Source organism: Diabrotica undecimpunctata, chromosome 4 (assembly GCF_040954645.1).
Source record: "Diabrotica undecimpunctata isolate CICGRU chromosome 4, icDiaUnde3, whole genome shotgun sequence".
Classification (NCBI taxonomy): domain Eukaryota; kingdom Metazoa; phylum Arthropoda; class Insecta; order Coleoptera; family Chrysomelidae; genus Diabrotica; species Diabrotica undecimpunctata.
The window spans coordinates 141,042,273-141,064,751 of NC_092806.1; the positions used below are offsets into that span (position 1 = coordinate 141,042,273).

The following is a 22,479-nucleotide window of genomic DNA, read 5'->3' on the forward strand; positions in this document are numbered from 1 at the left end:
AATCCATGAAAAACGCTAAAAAGTTGCAGATATCTTTGGCTACTATGATTCAAGTAACATATGAAAACTTTGGTGAAGTTTATATAAACAAAAGTTACGGGGATTTTGCTCCGTGCTTCAGTGAGCAGACCTGGAATTACTAAGACAAGAAAAGATATCAAAGCCATGCTTCCATATTTAGCAGGAGAAGAAAAAACATTTTACGAAAACCTTACAAATACGTCACAGCAGCTGTCAAAATGATTAAAAATTGCTTATTATTGATTTATAAATAAAAACTTGAAATTAACATGAGAAAGAGTTTAATTATGGTTCATTTTTAATTAAAACGCAAAATAATAAAATTGAATAAAATAAATCAGTTAACATAACCTCAAAATGTGACGTATTTGATTGTAATTAAATATTTGATTACAATCAAGTTTTGATTAGCGTTAGAACAACTGGCCCTTAGTGTTTTTAAATTAATTAAAGCATAAACTATTTTATTTCACTAGACGTATAGGTATGTCAATAGCGTTAATTGAACAAAGTTTAATAATGAAAATATTAAGAATTATTGCGTTCACTATTTTTCAACTAAAATAGTTTTTTATCTCTATTAAAAACTTTTATTTTGGGCACTTACAACGTTATGGTTTGGCGCCACTCAGTTTTCCTAAATCGGTAGCTATATTACAATATTATAAGGATATATTTTATAAATTACGAACAAATTATGTAAAAATTTTGTATTCGAAGGATTGGTACCGACAGTATCCTCATTTGCTACTTAATAAAATTTTAAATACATCCCATTATGTAGAAATATTACCTTGTAATTTTATCTGATGGATAAGAGTTGAGAGGTCTTGACATTAAAACAGACCTTGAATGAAAATGATGTTTTTTCAGTTATCTCGTTAAATATGTCACAAGTTTTATTAAACATTCATAAACAATAGCACTATGCGGTTAAAATACTGCCTTAAAACGTTGGTTATAAAATATTTGTTCCATTTGCATATACTATTAATATACAGTATATTAATACAACAATTAAACGCAGTTTCAGGAGCGGTAGGCTTAAAAATGAACTACAGCAAAACAAAAATACTGAGCCGAGACCAGACAAATATAACAATACAAAATCATACCATAGAAAATGTTGAACATTATGTATATCTAGGTCATGTTATCAAACTAGGAAAACCAAATCAAGATGCTGAAATTAAAAGAAGAACACAACTGGCATGGGGCGCTTTCGGCAAATTAGCATATACCTTAAAAAACACCTCCATTCCTGTAAACTTAAAGAAAAAGGTGTATATATAACACATGCATACTACCAGTTTGTACTTACGGCTTGGAGACAGTAGCCCTTACCAAAAAATCTGCTAAAAAATTAGAAACAACGCAAAGAGCAATGGAACGAATCATGCTTGGAATATCACTAAGAGACAAGATTAGAAACACCGAGATAAGACGTAGAACGAAGATTAGAGATATTGTGGAAGAAATTGCAAAAATGAAATGGCGCTGGGCAGGTCACGTAGCCCGATATAATGACAACAGGTGGACACGGAGAATTCTAGAATGGAGACCAAGGACGACAACAAGAAGCACGGGAAGACCTCAAAAAAGATGGGTAGATGACATAAGAACAGTGGCAGGCAAACAGTGGATTAGATTGGCGCAAGATAGAGAAAGATGGAAGCAATTGGGAGAGACCTACATTCAGGAGTGGATGGAAAATGGTTGACAAAGAAGAAGATTAATATGTATATTCTGCAATAAGTGGTGCTATTTCAAGGTATTTGAAAAATGCCTATTAGGCGTTTTACAAATAATGCCGTATTACAGAAGGCACTTTGGTTGACTTTATGATATGTGAGTTCACTTTATCATAATTGAAGTTTAGTACACAATCATAAAGTCGTATGGCCAACGCCCTTCCCACCAATTTTTTTAATGCTTAATTAATTTTATGAATAGCATTAACGCAGAATATTTGATTCAAAACATTTGATGTTTTATCAAATGCAAATTCCACTAAAAATGTGACAGACAGGAGACTTATCTTCGATGGCGAATTACATGAATTGCGAATACAAGCTGGAAGCTATTTGACGATGCTAGGAATAACCCTTTATTTCAACAATATATCTACAGTTTACCTTTGTAAAACACCATCTTTCAAATTCATTGCGTAGAGAAAATATGTTAAAATGAAAGTACAATTCTCCTACACGTGTTTCGAGGTTTCACCTCTTACGAGGGAGACTTATAGCTCGAATTGAAATAAAATGCTGTTTATCTCTATGGCCGCTATATGTAGTGACAGAACATGTCTGTATACACTAGTATCAATATGAAGCAACAAGAAATCAGAAGGCTTCCTCTTCGATGGCGAAAGCTTACAAGATTATTGAACGTTATTGGAGGAGGTTAGGAATAACCTTTTATTCCGACATGCACGGGACTTAAGCAGAATAAGAAATGTTCTTCACAAATAATAAAAATTGAATGTTCACCAAGCAAAACAGAATAAGAATTGAACCTTCACCAACCAAAACAAAAGAAGAACTCATCTTCAGAAAGCAACGGAAGAATAAGAATTCATATTAACAGAAGAATTGAATTTCGTAATCAAAACATGTCAGCAGTATTTTTCCTCTTACCTCTCATCACATCTTATAAATTCATCGAAAAAAAATCAGGAAACAGCAGGAAAATTTGTGTTTAGGCTTATTCATTACATTACATTTATGTGTTTTTATATGTTTTATAATGAAAGAGTATCGAGTGTATTCATTCTCCAAAACTCGATATAATTAAGCCAAATGCAAACCCGAGGGGATACCTGAAATGTCTACTGAGATGTTAATTATTTGGATGAGGCCTGTTCATTACAGTTCATACATCCATTAATGGCATAAGCGCAAAATGTCGCCTGTCAAGATGTTTAATGCGTTTTAAATGTATTCATTTTTTTCGAATCCTGGGAAAACTAATAACTATTTTTGAAATATTTAAACGCAGAATGAAAGATTGCATATACCGAGGGCCGAAAATCCCTTAGAATAACCAAAGTTTCTTTTGAATGAGATATTTATAATTAACAGTCATACTAAATTTTCTCTTTTCTTTTCACCCCTGTAACTTATTAAAATTACCGTTTTCGGCCATCGGTAACAACTAAATATTTCATTCTGTGTTTTTTCAAATTTTTCAAATACATATACTTATTAGTTTTCTCAGCACTCGAAGAAAATTAATACATTTAAAACACATTGAACATTTTGACAAGCGACATTTTGCGCCTATACCCTTAAGGTATTTGTTTTCTTTCGTTTTTTTTTTATATTGTTAAGTTTTTTGAACTTCTCAATTTCTTAATACAACTCTCCTCCATTTCCCATTCATGTAGTACCTCATTTATAAACTCTTGAATTCTCCAGAGATAAGTTGTACATTGCAACATTGTAAAGGCCATTGAGCATCGTTTCCTTCGTAGTCCAAGCCTCCATTCCTTACAGTAGGTAATATGGACCACACAATACATCCTGCATATTGTACTCCTGCATTTGAGAAATGCAGTGGTGTGCGTCAGGGTTGTGTGCTTTCTCCACTATTATTCAATGTATATAGCGAAACAATATGTCAGGAAGCGCTCCTTGAGCAAAACATTGGTATGAACATTAACGGAGAGTTAATTAACATATACGATACGCTGATGACACGCTAATATTAACAGATAACCTAGCAAATTGACAGTTTTTGATGGAAAACATAAACACCCATACCAATAAGTATGGTCTAAAACTGAACATCAAAAAGACTAAATTCATGATTGTAACAAAGAAGCTATACACCAATGTGAATTTAACAATAAATAATCAGCCAGTTGAAAGAGTTACGTCCTACAAATATTTAGGGGTTTGCTTCACTGATACTAATGACCAGAGAAGAGAAATCAAGAGGCGAATAGAGATAGAGAGACAATCGTTTGTCAATATACATAAATATAAACTTAAGAACGAGAATGTTAAGGTGCTATGTTTTCTCCGTTCTGCTGTACGGCATGGAAGCCTGGACACTGAAAAAGATAAACATCAAAAACATTGAGGCATTCGAGATGTGGTGTTACAGGAGAATGTGGAAAATACCATGGACAGAAAGAGTAACAAATCAAGATGTTCTGCTGAAGATGGGGAAGGAGTGCGAAGTCATAAAAACCATACAAACGAAAAAACTGGAATATCTGGGCCACATAATGAGAGGAGAAAAGTACTCTGCTTAGACTCATAATCCAAGAAAAAAATCTCGGGAAAGAGAAATGTGGGACGTAGGAGGATTTCCTGGTTGCGAAATTTAAGGGAGTGGTATGGGTGCAGTTCAATACTGTTGTTCAGAGCTGCAGCCAACAAAGTAACCGATATTAGACGGTACTGCAAGAAGAATTTGAGAAATAAATTTCGGCCTGTTTTGCCAAAATAAATTGAATTTTATCGTAATCAACTTAACCAACACGTATCGTGGTAAGTCTTGACATAAAACGTCTTAGAATTCTTGCTGACACATTTACAGTGTTTTTGGATCTTCTTTTTAGTGTTGTTGAATCCCCTTTCACAGTAATCAAAGTAATCATGATATTAATGTATCGATTTTGTTATTGAAGGGAAGCTTCTATATGTACTGGCGTTTTATTACTTTTTTTCTCTACAGTAAAATGCTGATGCGAGCGTCACGGAACTAGCGCCACAAGATGGCGTTGTCACGGGTAGAGTCATAGAATACCGGTTCTTGACATCGATTCACTACTCTCGATTAAATTCGTTTCTAATCATCATATATTTACTCAAAGCAGGTTTAAATTAAAAACTATATGAAAAATAACAACAAAATGTAGACATTAAATGAGAAGTTTAAAAATTAAAAGAATATCTGTTACTAGAAGATTCGATTCGTAACGATTGTCAAAATTTAAAAGTCATAAATTTCATCCGATTAACTAAACAACATTGACAACTGTTTAAATTTTTATAATCCTCGTTTTAAAATAATTTCATATAAATACAATTATTAGTTTACAGCACCGCTTACGCTTCCAATTTTTTTTCCTAGCTGTACAATGTTTTCGAGTACAAGCTGAACCACAGATAAAATGTATACCAGTTTTATTACTCTTCATATAATTTGATTTGTAAGCACTTATAGCCTGTCCATCGAGTTTTTGCTCAAGTATTGTTATTATACTATTGTTTCTTTTCTGCCCATAGAACCTACAACCATGAAATTAAGCCACCTGTTCCTATACAACAGAATACGTCAAACAGAAATAGCATATGACGACGAACGGTGATTACTAAGTGTAAGCATGTAAGATGTGGCTATATCGGAGAATACTTAAGATCCCGAGTCACACATGAGGAGATCCTCAGAAGAATAAATAAGAATCAAGAGGTACTGACCACCATCAAATCTCGAAAGCTGCAATTCTTGGGACATTATGAGAAATGAACCCAGATATGCTCTCCTTCAAGCCATCCTGCAAGGACAAATATTTGGAAAATTAGGTCCAGGAAGAAGAACATCTTGGTTAAAGAACCTCAGAATCTGGTTTAATACAACATCTGTGCAGCTTTTCCGCGTTGCTGCAGATACTATAAAGATTGCCATGATGATCGCCAACCTTCGTAACGGATAGGCACATCAAGAAGAAGTGTAAGTACTTGTACTATGTTGAATTAAACGTTGTTGATTGAATTCGTATATGTATGAACGATGGCGTGATTATGATACTCCCCTTTTTACAATCGCTATAAAATATTTTTTAATTTCAAGTGGTTTTATCTATTTGCTTTACTAATTTTTTAATGTTTGCCTAAGCTTTTATAATGAAGATAAAAGCAATAAGCAAAAACAAATAAATATCACGTCATAAGAAATATTTGAACATACTTTGCAATATATTGTATGACTAATATACTAACTCTTATCTATGATTGCGGGCTTAATTTTTGTTGAAGATTCTTAGGGGATTATGTGTTCAGACAAATTGCATTTGCAAACGTCATTAAGTCTATCTAACATTTTTTTTTAGAGTCAGCATACAGATACAATTGATACAATTATTTATAGATAATAATAATGAGGCCCATACAATTGCAATCAAATTGTGTAACGGGGGTTGTTATAATAACAACTGTACGGTGTATGGTGTTGTTTAGAGGTGTGGACACTTAAAATTTTCTAAAAATCAATACTAAATCCTAGAAATTTTATAGTGTACAAGGCTAATTTTTTTTAACAATGATCCTTGACAATGGCATTGATTTGATAAATATAAATAGTTTGAAAAATAAAATAAAAGACAGTTTGCTGTTGTTAGTAAAAGTTGGTACTACAATTGAAGAGATGGATTCCAAGTCAAAAAAATTTGTAGGTGTTTCATGTTTCAAGACAATTGAAAATAAGATTTGAACACAAAAATTTTAAGAAGTTTGGTTTTTTTTTTCAAAACGACCTGTGACGAGCATTTTTGGAAAATTCATGTGGGAGACAACTTCATATTATTATTCCTTTGTAAGTTTATTGATAATCAGAGCTTGTCTTTATAAAACTATCTGAGTACATAATTAAAAATTAATTTTTATTCAACAAAATCATTTATTCACATTTTTGTCAAAATTTGAAAAGTAAAGTTGAAACATTTTTCAAATAAAAGGCTCTAGTTCATCATACACAGTATTATCGTTGGAACCATTTTGCACACTGGTAAGCGCAGTATTATAAAAATATTTTGAACTTTCAGATAATGAAATAAATTTTGAAGTTTTCCACATATATTTTCTTCTTTTCACTAATGGCATAGACTTTCGCTGTACTGTACACTCCCAGCAAATTGCATCCTTATTTTATAACTTTAAAAGTACTAGAATCACCACAGTAGGTATTTTTAGCTTCAATGCCTTTATTACTTTTATTTGAAAATCAAAAAACTCGTTGTTCACGCATCAAAAAGAGGAGCTTCTACAATAAAACTCATTTTGCAGCATCCATAAAATCAAAAAGTTCCCAGTCTTTTCCTAAAACTTTAACTGTAGCTGAAGATGCAAACACTTAGTAGTACTCCTCTGGTTCAACTATTGTTTCTTCTAAATATTTTTTCAAAACGTCCAAATACTCTATCAAGAGGCATATAGCTATGTTCCCAGATTGAAAAGCACTTCTTAATATCACTAAACGCTCTGGAAGTCTGCACATAACAAGTAGGAAACCCAAAACATTTTGATTTTTATTTTCTCCACTGCAAGCATCCGAAAACAGTTTAAGTGTCAATGATTTCGCTCGAACATTTTTAAACTTGTCTTCCAAAATCCCCAAAAAGTTATACAGAGCTGAAACTACTTGATTGGAGCCTCGGATATTCTGGATTTCAGTCCATATGTACACAAAAGTATTAATAGAATCTTGTGTATCTTCCATCAATACAAAAGTAAGGTTATAAACCCAAACTTGTCGAGAATAAAATACCTCACCAACTCTTAGTTTTGGAACAGGCTGGTTTTGTTCCATGTCAAAAGATACCTTAACTACATTAGCTTTTGTTCTTTTAAGCAGTTCATAAAATTTCTTAGCTCGTACCTTGTGCAATCTGTACTTAGTTAGGGAAGCTTTTTCTTGAAGGTCTTTGCATAAATTTATTTTACTTTTTGTTACATCACAAAATGAACAAACGTCTGTCTTTGGACTGCCAAAACTTACGATTGAATTTCGTCTGGAAGATCTTTAAGAACCTTAAGTAAGATGCAAGTGACTTCTTTCAATCACTCATAGGTCTTCGATTACTCACTTGTTTCACCTCAACAGTCAACATAACCAAGAACTCACAGCAAATAGATGCTCACCGCTGGAATCGCGCATGCGCAAACACTCAACAGTTAACTTAAGCCTATTTGGAAAGGAACAAGGCATGACTAAAGCACTTTTGGAAAACATTAATGATTTGTAAACTGTATAGTATACTTGACTTAAGTTGCTATGGCTAATGAATGTTAGAAATGATGCTCTAGATTAGAATCAGATCAACTAAAACCTCAAAATGTGAAAAAAAAAAAATGATTTAAACCCTTTTGGAATGCATCTCTTCAATTACAAACCACCACACGGGTCGCAATAATGGAAGCAGTAATTACCAACCTATGGGTTATATCCTAAACAGTATTACCTTTAATAAGTATAGAAGAAGACGCATTTCCTGGCTTCAAAATTTACGAAAGTGGTATAACACGACTACCACTGAACTGTTCCGCGCTGCAATAAGCAAAGTGAAGATAGCCGTGATGATCGCCAACGTCCGGAACGGATAGGCACTTTAAGAAGAAGAAGTATAGAAGCACCGTAAGTAATTAAAATATTTTGGTTGCAACTCAGTTGCTATCTAGGGACCATATAGAGACTACATCTAAGGGCCAGCAACCCCTAATTGCGTTGCCATGCAGTACATTTGTTTCAAACTTTAACATCATACGAATTTATTAGTAAAGAATAGTATTTAAAGGATTTTTACCCACATATTTAGCGGCTTCACTCATTTACACACCTGGTAAATGCACTGATGATGGACTTGTTAGAACGATAACGTTTTGTAATGTGCCTGAAAGGGCCTTTTAATTATATACCTTTTGTGAAGGACTTTTTAAATATAACCAACTGCAGGAATTTTATTTTCCTTGTGGATTTATAAATTATTTTTATAATTTTTTTTGGGTTATTAGAAGTCTTTTAATAGATTTAATGATACACATTGTATTCCAAAGTCTTCCACAAAACTCGTTATCCAACCTATTAACCCTGACCTTTTCAACAACTTTTGAAATCACAGGTCGTTAAATTTTTTATGCTGTTTTAGCACCTTTTTCAAAACAATTCAAATCAAATCAAAATGTCGGCGGGCGAACTTTCGACACCAAATTGTCTTTGTACCTGGGGTAATCGAAGGGTCAAATTTTATTATAGGAAATTTCGACACCGCGGCGTAAAGCAGGTAGGTAGGTAATTAGCGGCGATGGACATTTGCACCCAAGCAGGACAAGCGGGTTTTCCCAATATTTATTGTCACGGCGGGGGGCGTGGCACTTGTGTATTTGTGACTAAATTATTTCAGTTGTAATTTATTTCTTGTTTGACGTTGACTTGTGCACGTATAGGGATATTTAAAAAATGAGTTTGATAAAAAGTTCCCGTGGTCGAGATTTATTAGTGGTGGAGCATCATTCGTTCTCGAAACAGAAAGTGTTAAAAAGCGGCGAGATATTTTGGCGCTGCATCCAAAGAAACACTAAGTGTTCCGCAAAAGTGTTTACAATAGGCTGTGAGGACCTCACCATCACAAGAAGTGATTTGGTACATAATCATGAAGCCGATCCAAAAAAGCTTGAAGTAAAGATGGTAACCAATGCATGTAAAAGAAAAGCCCAAGAGGACATATCGGAAAAGCCTGACAAAATTACAAGAACTGCTGTTGCTGAGTGTGATGCCAATTTGCTGACGGTTCCTGACATAGCTAGCATAAGAAAGAACATTTACAACTGTCGTCGTAAACTGTTACCAGGTCCGTTACCAAGAAGCATATCAGAAGTCCATAACGCGGTTAGTAATTATTCTCCTAAAACCTGTCGCAATGAAAGTTTTTTGTTTTTAAATCATCCTGAATTAAATGTAATTGTATTTTCATGCGAGACAAATATTCGTTTGTTGTGTAAATTAAAAACTTTGTATAGTAGCCTCGTATTTCCGTGAGACTGTGTAAAAATATATGTATCTGTAATAAAATCATTCAATAAAAAAGTACTCTACCAGGAGTCTGTAAAATTATCAATGACTCAGACGTATAATAATACAAATTTTAAGATTCCACTTGATATTACCATTCAGACGTGCCTGGTATAATGTTTTAAAATATGGGCAGTCAACCAATTAAGTTTTCATCGAACTTATGATAAGTCCACGTGGACTAACGGCCAATGAAAACATCGGATATCGCTGTTATGACAAATCATAATGCATTATCTTTTGTCGGTAGACTTATTCATACTTGGGGTAAGATTATATCAATATTTGACTGAACTTGCGGAGTCATAAAATAAGGTATCAGGTTTCGACCTTCCAGTGAAGGGACGGAGCACTTAGGTAGGCAAATTTTTATAATTATTTTATTTTTAAATTGCGGATATGACCAACCGATTTTTGAGAGACAAGAATACTTTTAGTATAATCATAACTGCTACAGCGTTCAGTTAAATTCAAATTGCAAATAGTGACCCGCAAGTTAGTTTGGTAGTGACTTTTTTCGGTGTTCTTTCTACGAAAAACTTTACATTTTACATTTTTTACTTTTTTTGGATACATTTTTACGTGATAATACGTTTGATACTTTTAAAATATTGCGTCTGGTGCGATAATAATTCTGTAGCTGAAGAGACAATGGAACCCTCTAATCAATTGGAAGATTTATAAAGGCGTGTAGTAAAACGTAAGCGACATTTTCAATACCTTTCTGATGATGCCAAACGTATGCTAAAAAATGTTTATAAAGGACTGTGTACTGAATTGTCTAAATCAGAGGCAATTGCCGAAACATGTTTTTTAACCAGAGTGCCCAAGGCAACCTGCTACAAAATTATAGGAGAAACATCTTCTTCTAGACAGAAGAGAAATGATTGTGGTAAATTCAGAAAAATAGAACCGCACTTAATTGAATCTATAACTAGAACAATATACCAAATGTATGCGGCTAATAGTTTTCCAACTATTGAAAGCCTTCGAAGTGAATTAGTTCGAAAGGGCATTATCTCGTGTTCAGCAACAACACTTCGATTATTTCTTAAAGCAAATAATTTTAAGTACAAAACTATAGACAAGCGACAGACACTAATGGAAAGTACTAGAATAATTTCTTTGAGAAACAATTATATCCGACAGATAACTGAGTATCGAAAAATAAAACGAAATATTGTTTATTTAGATGAGACCTGGTATGATACTCATGACACCGTGAAAAAAAGTTGGACAAATAATAACAAAAAGTGTTTCAACTCAGTACCGCCCAATAAAGGAAAGAGGATTATAATTTTACACTGCGGTGGAGAAAATGGATGGATCGACGATGCATTATTAATATCTGCCAAACAAATTAAAGACGCATCTCTGGATTATCATGATGATATGGAAAGTTCAATTTTTGAATCATGGTTTGAAAAATCTCTTCTTCCGAAATTACCCAAACACAGTGTGATTGTCATGGACAACGCATCATATCATTCACGATTAATGAAAAAAACTCCAAATAATAGTTGGAATAAATTACAAATTCAGGAATTTTTATTCAAGGAAGATTTATATTTTGAGGCATCTTATACTAAAAAGCAATTGTTGGAGGTTGCTCATAGTAAACAGTATGAAAAGGAATATGTTGTTGACAACTGTGCTCGTAGTAACGGGCATACTGTGCTTAGACTTCCTCCTTATTATTGTACATTGAACCCAATAGAGTTAATATGGGCTCAACTTAAAGGAAATATAAGAAGAAGAAACGTTGCTCCTAAATTTTCGTCTACTGTTCTCCAGTTAATTAGAAGAGAAGTTACAAAAATCACAGCAACCAACTGGAAAAATGTAATAAAACATGTGATCGGAGTGGAAAATGACTATGTTAAATATTTACCAGCATTAACCAAATTAACTATAAATTTAGATGATACGAGTGATACTAGTGATAACAGTGACTCTGAGTAGATAGTAAGTACTTAATTCGAATTAGGTGTTAGATGAAACCTTTATTTCTATTGTAATTGTAGGTATTCTCATTTTGCTTATAGATCTTTGAAAACAGGATATAAACACACTCTTTGATGGGACAAAAATTATTAACGTTTTAGGGGAGTATGTCAACTAAAACTGTCACTGTCAGAATGGCAGTTGCCAAACTCGTCCGATACGTCTAAAGGTGGAAAACAATAAGTAGAATGTAAATTTATAGGTTTTTATCGTTCAATCTCCCACCTCCACTAGTTTCATTTCTTTTTATCTCATAACTTAATGTGTTTTCCATCTCTTGCGTTATTCTGTCGGTTATTAGCGAGCTCATCACTGTATAGTTTAATATAAATATACATTAAAACTTTTTAAAATACGTTCACCGATAATAGCCATTTCCTATTTATTACAATGACAGCAGTAGGTACTTTATACTTATAATTTTTCAGAAATTAATGTAACTTGAATTGACTATTTCATGTTGTTTTTTACAATACATAATTAAGACAGCATGGCTAATAATAAGCAACCAATTATTCAGCCGAGTACTACAAGTATTAGTAAACAAAATTAATTTTTGTAAATTAAAATTTTAATCTCTAGTAGATCATAATTATATATATTTTTTCTAATTAAAACAAAAAAAGGTGGTAGAAAAGGTCACTCTGGGCAAACTTCATCATCGTGAGTAATAGCCTTCATTAAATGCTTGTTGAATAATATACTATTATTAACAATGTTTTATATAGACCATTTTACAATAAGTTGTGTTAAGTTGAGTAGATTAGTGTTATCACTCCCAAGATATATCACAGAAGTTAACAACACCGATATTTTTTATTTAAACTTTACAGAAAATGAAACTTTTTGGTAAATAAAATTAAATGAAAGTAAAAACTTTTATTTAATTTAAAATTAGATATCTACGCTACTGTTAAATAAATTATATATGCGGTCATTCTGACAGTGTTGTCATTTTACTAGTATTTTACTTGCTCGGTTCCTATAAATTTTCTCACGAAATTACGTGCCGACTATATATGGATGGTAGGTACATTTTCATACAGTACCAAATATTTTCTACAATTATTTACTATACATGGCTTGGAAAATGGACATTATGTTCCTTTAGCATACTGTTTGTTAAAGGACAAATTGTCAATGACATACAAAAATTTATTTTCTTTATTAAGGTCTAAGATTTTTGAAACATTTCAATTATCATTAGAGCCAACTGAAATATTTGTGGACTTTGAAAAAGCAATTCACTGTGCTTTATTGTATATGTGGCCCAATGCAAAAATTAGTGGATGCCGTTTTCACTTACACCAAAACTGGTTTAAAAAAATTCAATCTTTGGGTTTGGTACAAGAATATAAGGATACAAATTCAGAAATTGGAAAATGGTTAAGGCATACGTTTGGTTTAACTTATTTAAATCCAGCAGAAGTTGAAGAATGCTTTCTTTATGATTTAATGTCATATAAACCTATAAACGCAACACTTGATATATATGCAGATTATTTACTGGAAAATTACCTTTTCGATAGCGCTCTATTTCCACCACACATATGGTCTAATCAGAATCCGTCTATTGCGAGGACCACAAATGCCTGTGAATCCTTTCATTCGAGATTTAATTCTTCTTCTTCTTCTTTTTATTCAACACATCCTTCTATTTTTATTTTTATTGAAAAGTTAAAAGAATTTCAAGTAGACACTTATGTCAAAATAAATAGTTTACATATACCAGCAAAAATCAAAGATACTACTGTTAAGGCTAAATTGGCATTTTTGGAGAAAATGATGGATAAACTACGATCCCAACAAATACGTAGGTTAGATTTTATAAAAGCTGTATCTTATCATTCCTATAATAGCAAATAAATCATTGTATACAAGTATATTAACGGTAAAATGTACAAAAATTAGGTACTAGTTGTATTATATTTAGATATTATTACAGTTATAAAGAAATAAAATGCACATTACTTTTATTAAAATAAATAAATTAATTAATTATGGTATTTTATTTATGTCGCAGCTATATTTATTTGGTGTCGAATATACCTGTAAGATAAAAACGGGAATTGGGGCTGGTGTCGAAAATTGCCATTAAATTTTAGTCGCTACCTGCTTAGTGTCGAAATTTCCTACGCCCCAAAATGTAATCTGGGATTTTTCAGAAATCTAATTTTAGTAACATCAAAACATGTCACAAGAAAACAGAATCTTGATATATAAAAAAACACTGACCTTTGAATTAATCTAAATGTAGAAAATCAGTCATCACTGTAAAAATCGAAATCATGCGTCGATCTTATTCTAATCTCAACGACCAATTGCTTTTATGCAATATTATTCAAAAGTTCATTGACAGCAATTATCTTACGACTACAAAAAACCTCTCGTAGAATAAAAGAACCACTGCACCTTTTAACGAAAAGTGAATGTAAAAATTGATGAAACAAATACGGTACCAGTCTCGTGATTATCTTTAAAAAGTAAAAGTGGTATTACGTAATTAGATATTCAGTTCCGGAATTAAGAGCATGAAGGTATATTATTTATTCGTTGTTGGCGAATTTGCTGATTTTGTTTGCGCGAAAAACAATAGAATTGGAATTATCGTTTGTTGTGACTGACTTATCTGGCCCGTCCGGTAATTAGTGGAGCAAAACTGCAGCAGACACAGAAAAACTGATTATGGATACGGATTTGCCATTAATTATGTGGAGTGAAATTATGAAACATAAATTTTTTATTTCCATTTCCCAAAAAACAAAATTATGGATAGCTAGTGCAATTTTGATAATAGATTCATGATTTACGTTCAAAAACATGTCTAAAAGATATTTTACTTTCGATCATGTAACGTATTTAGACTTGTGTAAAAAGTCATCCCTTTAATCATCCTCCTAAATGGATTTAGAAGCTGTTTATTTTCTGTTATAATAAAAAATTAGTATAAATATGTTGTTGCTCCTAATCTTAAGCTATACTTTTATTTTACGTAACAAGATTCCATTTTGAAAAAATCTTTTCATTGTTCTTATTTCTCCTTAAACATGTATCTTCCCTTAAATTATTCCGCAATTTAAACAGACCATGTATTTGTCGGTTCTGTTCTATGTTTTTATCCTTGTACGTTTATTTTTGTTTTAATAAATATTCTTCTGGAATTAATACACGTACGATATATCTTTCTTTTTTATTTTTTCTTATCTATGTTGTCATTTCGTATTGTGTCATTAATAAAATATTTAAGTATGTACGATAACCAAAACTATGTTCCAGAATTTTTAAAGTGGTACAAGGTAGTTACAAATTGAAAAAACCGGTTTTTTCTGTTTTTTAAATAAACGGTGAAAAAACGGTAATTTGATTTTTAACGATAAAAAAAAATATATGTTACATCATATATTTTTTTATCCATTTTTTGTTTTTTTTATGCCTTTAAAATTTTCAAACGCACAAATTAATTTGAATTTCCCGCCAACTCTCATTTTCGGTTAAATAGTTTTGTAGAGCACAAAAAACCTCGTAATTTAAACCCTAAACTCTAATTTAATAGTGCTACAATAAAGTCGCATTCTCCCATTGCGATAGAGAAAACTGAGCATTTCCTGCATCTCTTATTAATCGGCCGAGTTTATCGACCACATGACCTAAACAACTACTTAGAAAGAGATGCAAGGACTGTTTTGCGTCAGTTTTCTCTGTCGTACTGGGGGAATGCGACTGTATGGCAGCAGTCAGTCTATTTGTAGTACACGTTTATGGTTATGGCCAAAAAACGATTTTTGAAATTTTGGTCTAAAATTTTGGCGAATCTTCATCTTTCGTGATACCGCACATACCTCAAAATTTGGGGTCAAGTTGGCATTCTTATCCGGCTGTGTCCAACTTGTTCGAACAGAAAAAATAAGCAGATATTTAGCTTTACATTATTGCATTAACCATTATAACGCTGAATATGTCGTACAAATGGAATTCCGCGAAGTGTGTTTGCGAAGAATCAAGTTTAAACCATCTAATCACTTACGATTCGGATACACGCACACGAGGCTAAAAGTGTTAAAACGTTAGCTAAAACAGAAATAGTGATGGAGCGCGGGAAATGTTGACTTTGTCAAGATAATATGTAAAAATAAATGGTTAAAAACAATGAAATTTTGCCATAGCACTAGTGAAACGGAGTGCTACTTTTCCGTTTGCTTATATTTAGTATTAGTTTGTCAAACAGTGAACTGAATAATTCGAGCCAACATATTAGTCGGTGTAGTTAAATATCACTCGACACAAATCAGTCAACATGATCATTGACTTGGAATATTCAAAGTAAAATAAGTGTGTTAAATTTAGGATGTGTTTAAAGAGTATAGTGGATTGAACGATATTAGTTTCCTGTTCTTATCCTTATTTTATTTCTGAATAATAAAGTAAAATGATACACTATTTGTTGTACAATACAAAAGTTATTGGTCAATTGTTATTTATTGTTAGGGTTTGCATTTAGGACAAAATGTAGGACGCAAGACCAAAAATGGAAGGCCACGAAAAAGGCGGGAGGATGAAGTGGCAAAAAGGGAATCGAAGATGTAATGGGAGCAAGAAACCTAGAAGAAAACGATTGGCAGCATAGGAGAGGATAGAGGTTGAGATGTGGGATGCAGCAGTAGCTGTGGAAGTCCATGAAGATATGTACAGGATTTGTTTTGTTGTTAAAATATATCATTTGGTTGTATATAGCCGTTTTCGACCATTAAAATTGATAAAAACAGTTCGAATATAACGAAAAACTGCGCAGTAAACAAAACACGCCCAAAAAAGATGATGGTTCATGGCATCGTCTTTCAGAGTGTCCCAACAAAAATTGTGACAGTCCAGTGACGGTTTCCTTACAATTATTTGAGAAATCTAGGCCTTTATTCTGTATTATACTCTTCGGATCATGCAGTTCATCAAAAATTGTACAAGCAGTTTCGTGAAGATTTCCGTGAACACTTTCACAGGCAGACATTCTTTTACAAAAGAAATGCGGCAGAGAACAATCAACAGAATCCTTCACATTAAATCAAAGAATTAAACTAATACAGATTGATCACAATATAGATTACTAAAAATGTTGACGCCGGCAATATTATAACGTAATACAAGAACGAAAAAATGTTTGAGAAATTAATTGGCTAGACATAATTTTTATTCAGCCACGCCTATATGCACTAGTCCTACTTTTTAGATTCACTACAAAGTGTAAAACAATGTATATCAAAAGTACAAATGCTCATACCTTCACCAAAACCTCTCAACCAAAAACTATCGAGTGTCACGCAACGTTAATCTCCATTTTTTAGAATCAGTCAGTCTTACATCCCCTTCCGTTGCCCCGTAAGTACGTTCATGTGTTGTGCGCCTACTCACACACACATACACACGACACACCGCTCAACTGACTGTTACAAGGTTATTCCAACAAGTTGCTCGGCGTTGCCACTTTTCGAATGGTTTTTTACCAACACGCTGGCATGACGGAATCTGGTTTTGCTTGATACATAGCTGAGAAACTGAAAATGCTTTTGATGGCGATTATTTTTCTTTCATACTATAAATATATAAAATATCTGAAAGATAAGTACTACGAAATGTATATTTTAGAATTTTGTGGTTTAAACTATGCAAATAATGTTTGTTAACCACATAAGATATAATAAGTACTAACACGAATGATAAATAAAACTACAGCTAAATTGTCTTTAAAAGTGGCGCAGGTCTCAAATATGAATAAGGCTAATAGGAAATTTAAATAAAAGAATGTAACTAATTCAATTACAGTAGATGTATTCTAAGAATCGTGATTATTTTTATGAAGGATCTTACCAAGAAGTCTACATTTGCACAAAGAAAAAAATAAAATACGTGGAAGACAAATGATTTTATTATATTAATCTTGCTACTTGCTACATGTTTAATCAACTTTTTTAATTTTAAGGTTATCTAAAAGAGGGCAGCAATTTTTTCCACGGGTATCCCAGATGGAGTAATCGCGTTTTCTGATCATTTGAGGCCTTGCACAGTAGGCTGACGAGGTAAGCAAACTCCGTTTATCAAATCGGCAGCCGATCGTCCAGCATACACAAAATCCGATACGGAGAGCCAGTGACCAAGACCACTGGCTCACTGGACGGACACATATGGAGAAGAGGCAATTCTAGAGGATTCACAAAAAGAAGTAAACCATACGCACCCTTACTAGAGTGGCATCACCGCAGAAAGTCCTGTCGGATATCCCATTACCCAGGCCAAGATCAAAATTAAGTTAAAGCCTCCCAAGGTGACCCCTTTTATCTTCTGACATGAGAATACCTTCTTCCGGGAATCTCATGTACCTTCGAGCTGGGATTTACTTTGTTTCGTGTGTTTGTGTTATCTATTAATCTTTGTTTATAGAGTGAGTGGGAGATAAGGGGACTGATTCTAGAACCATACACAGCCGTATTACCTATAGGTACACATTCTGTGGTTCGCGCGATCTGTCATCTTTTTATGATCTTTTTACCTATTATAATTTGTGTGGTTTTGTTTATTTTATTAGTCTTTTTTATAATCTTAGCAATACTTACTACGAACCAGTAATATTGAATGTCCTTTTCCCATTTAGACTATTAACTTCATAAACAATTAGTACGAAGTTCTGTTCTGTCCTGTACTTAGCTCTTGCTGTTTTATAAATTTTTTTAGAGAGAAAAGTACTAACTCATTTAATTTAACTCAGCCAATAGAATCGAATTAACTGCGTTTTGTTCCAGACGAGTTGTATGTTCAATAATGTTGTTTGTAACAAAATCGTAACGTTGGTTAAGTTTAGATAACGTCAAACTCCGTATATTTTTAGGCACAAACCATAAACAGGCACGTCAATCCTCTTAGGATAAAAACAAAATTTACTGGTAGTAATGTCGATAAAGATAATTAAAATAAGCATATCAGAATGACCTTTCGCATCATTAAAAGATAAGAAGATAATTGAAAAAAAATATTTATGAAATGGAAAAATGGTACATCGTCTGATAACGATATCTAAATAATTGGTTCAATGAAGGCTTCTATATTTGTGGATGTATCAAACAAAAATATATTTTATTACACATCTTTAGTTATTGTGTTTCAGTTTGGTCAAGAAGTGAAGTTAAAATTTATTGTTTTGCCCTTGAAGCTATTGGGTTTTATTAAGAGATAGATTAAATAATAGATAATAACATAATTTGAAGCATGAAATAAATACTATATAAATGATAAAAGGATTGGAAAAAGGAACTTCATTTAGCAGTTAATTTTAATTTAATGAGAACTTATATAATTTAATGTGAACTTATATAATTTAACTTGACATACAGTTGAAAACACTTGATACAGACCTTTTTACTGTGGGCAAAAAAATCAGGCGAGCGAAAGTCTTAAAAGGTCTGTGCTCTATGGAGAAAAAACTATTTCCAATAGACAACAATAAACATCTTGCGAGCTACCCCTTTAAAGGTTGGAAGCATAGCAATTCGAACTGTCGATAGATACTGAACTGATAGACCGGCAGCAGGGTATGGAAGGGTCGACAGTTGAAAACTATTCTACCTTATGTAAAAATGTTCGCCAAATACATCTCAAAAAGTGGTACCAATTTTTATAGACAATTTTTTATAAACAAATTTTCAAATCTAAATATTTTAATTTACAGTCCCATCGTAAAGTACGGCTAAAAATACATTAAAAATATTATATACGGTATAAAAGTTTACCTATAGGTACTTTAAAAAGTAATTAAAAATTGTAAGTCAGGAAATCGAAGATTTAGCCTTTTAGTCATCATAACTTTTTACATGGTGCATCGAGCGGTTATTGAAATTTTAAAACAGCTACTATTTAGTACGCGTACACGTGTCAACACGTACTAGACCGCTGTGTGCTTGTGATTCTGCAAGGGCGAAAAGCTGATTTGTTTATTGCTTGTCCCAATAGTAAATTGTCAACATAGGTTTAAACTTTCTATTTGTGGGCTGCTATTAGAGAAATATGCATTATGTAAAAAGTTATGAGGACTTATTTGAGACGTGGAACCTACATATTCGTAGTCAGCGAAAAATTTTACATAAAATATCGTCAGAAACAGGGTAAAAGAGAGCCTGATTCCTTCAGTAGATATTTGGAAAATTCGATGCTCTTCAGACCAAAACTCTTCGTCTTTTTGCATGTATAATATAATGCTTCTCTCCGCATTGTATTCAAATATAGAAAACAGCATATATTGAGGAAAGTTCTACGTCAAGTCTTTAGAAAGATGTGTGAAAGTAAGAATCAGTCAACGATAGAGAGTAGTTTTAGACTTTTTCAATAACATTTTGTTGTTACACCTGGTCGTACTGCAGCCAACTAACTTATTGAACATCTTGCATTCTTCTTGTTCTTCCAACACTAAGGTTTTAATATTAACGACTGCTTACCTAGCCGGGAACGACTACTTATATAGCTGTCTTGAATTTTATTACTGCCTCTTCAAGGAAGGGTCTACCTTCTTTTGCGTGAGTTATGGAGGGTAAAGCAACGTAAGCAAAAGGAGAAGTAGCAGTATGCTGCTAGTGGGGCGTTTTTTTCTTTGAGGAAGAGGAAGTTGAAGGCCTAAGCACGCCTCGAGGAGGAAGCAACTCCGCTGTTAGCAGATACATGATCGGAACGGCTCTTAAATCAGCATTTTGGGCTTGCAGCTTATTTTATCTGCAATATTTAAGGGGGGTTGCTTCTAGGACGTCGTGATACTCATCAGAAACTTACATAACCAGGACCGACGGCTTAGCATTCCCTCTGACGCGGCACGATCTCCCCTGGCAATTTCGGTGTCTGTGTCAGGGATCGAACTCGGGCCGTTGGGTTTGGTAAGGCAGTACCATAGCAACTGAGCTATCTACGACCGCCAAATTTTTTTATAGTAAAAAGTAAGTTTAAACTTAATATAGTATTTTTACGCTTTATGTATATTGTGTCTTATCATGAAGTATTTTATTGCTTTTTTTCTAGTAGATATTTAGATTGATCTAAAGCATTTTTTAATTCACAACTTCACCTTAAAATACGGTTTTAAATTTTCCGAAGTGGTGATAGAAACGCCAAAATAAATGTATTTTGAACTGAAATTGTGATTAATTCGCAATAAAAATAGTAAATAAGATATTTCTATGTTACTATTTCTTACTATATACTCACTATTTCGTCTTTATAGTTGTTGTAGGGCTCGTTATTCACAGAATGTCGGAAGAATACTTTATTTTGCCCGACCTATAAAAAGAAAGAATGAAATTGGTTATGCATATTGGAAACTTCCATTCCATGCTTAGGTATGCGCGGAGAAAGCACGTCAATAATCTAGAATGCAAAATAATCATCTCCCGAAGCAATAGATAATTAAAAATGCTCCTTGAACTATTGTACTATGGAAAAATTTTGTTTTGACTGTTAGATACATATGGAAAAACACTAAATAAATCAGTTTTGCGCTCACATAATAACAAAATGGATACATACATAAAATTGTACAATTATTTCATATGAGAGCGCTGATAATTAAAAAAAAACAATTATTTCGACAATTTCAGGTAAGAAGACTTTATTTTTCTTCTTTGTCATCATTTTAACTAAAAACATCCCACAGGTCTTTACTAAAGTACCTAATAAATTAGAAACCCGTACCTACCTACTAAAAGTTTCGTTTTCCAAGGCCACAGAGTTCGTTTTATGCCCTAACACTGTAGATATTATCTAGGCAGGTAGCCATGGAATAATGATTTTGATTGGGGATTCCGAACAGGGCCGGTTCTACGAAAGATCAGTGAGTAAAAGTAAAGAGCAGTCAGGAAAATATACTGAACTGAATATGTAACAACCTGTCGAAAATGTAAGATATATAATTACTGTCATAGTCATTTTGACATAATAAAGGTAGCAATATATTGCTGTAAAATAGAGGCCTAAACTACACTGGAAAACAATATAAGGGGCGTTGAAAATTCCATTGATAACAGTCCCCCTTTAAACAGACATCTCACTGAACGTGGTCCCAATGGAGCGTGTCCCTCCGAGATAAAGGGTTTTGTCCACCAGTGTTACCGGTAAATATTTTAGTTGGGTAATTTATACAATGATAAAAATTCTAACACAACTTCGTTAGACCACTCAATAGTAAAATTAACAGGAAACTGACCTTATCTGTCCGTAGTCGCTTCGGAAGTGTTGGGAGGGTTACGTACGTGTTATACATCAGCTTCCAACTTCCTTTTAACCGTGTTGATATACCTACACACGACGGGACAGCACGCGATCACCGTAAATAAACACTTTTGTCCTACCTCAGGGATGGCAAACCACAAATATTGAGGCTAAAAACGATATTCTACGTTGCATTGGTTCCCATCTTTAGATTTTGTCTTTTTCTGTTATATATTTTCTATTTCTCTTCGCCGATGATGAACGTCGTTCCACGTTTTGTCATTCCGACATCTTTTCATCACCAATTTCGCTAAATCTTTATATACTATTAGTATTTACTGTAAAACGAGGAGTTAATATAACGATGCCTCGACTGCAATCAAATTCAAAATATATTAAATATTGAACATGTGGCAAACGAATTGT

At 33.1% G+C, this 22,479-nt stretch overlaps 1 protein-coding gene across 4 annotated transcripts in view; it reads right to left on the bottom strand.

Moving 5' to 3' along the window:
* Tis11 (Tis11 zinc finger protein) overlaps positions 1-22,479 on the bottom strand; it is a 126,273-nt gene that overhangs the window by 14,622 nt on the left and 89,172 nt on the right. For 2 of the 4 annotated variants that reach the window (XM_072530415.1, XM_072530414.1), the window contains exon 2: positions 21,055-21,126. The exons of the other annotated variants lie outside the window; for them this stretch is intronic. In XM_072530415.1, coding sequence (XP_072386516.1) covers positions 21,055-21,126 — 72 coding nt within the window. The remainder of the gene's footprint in view (positions 1-21,054; positions 21,127-22,479) is intronic. 4 annotated transcript variants of the gene reach the window in all.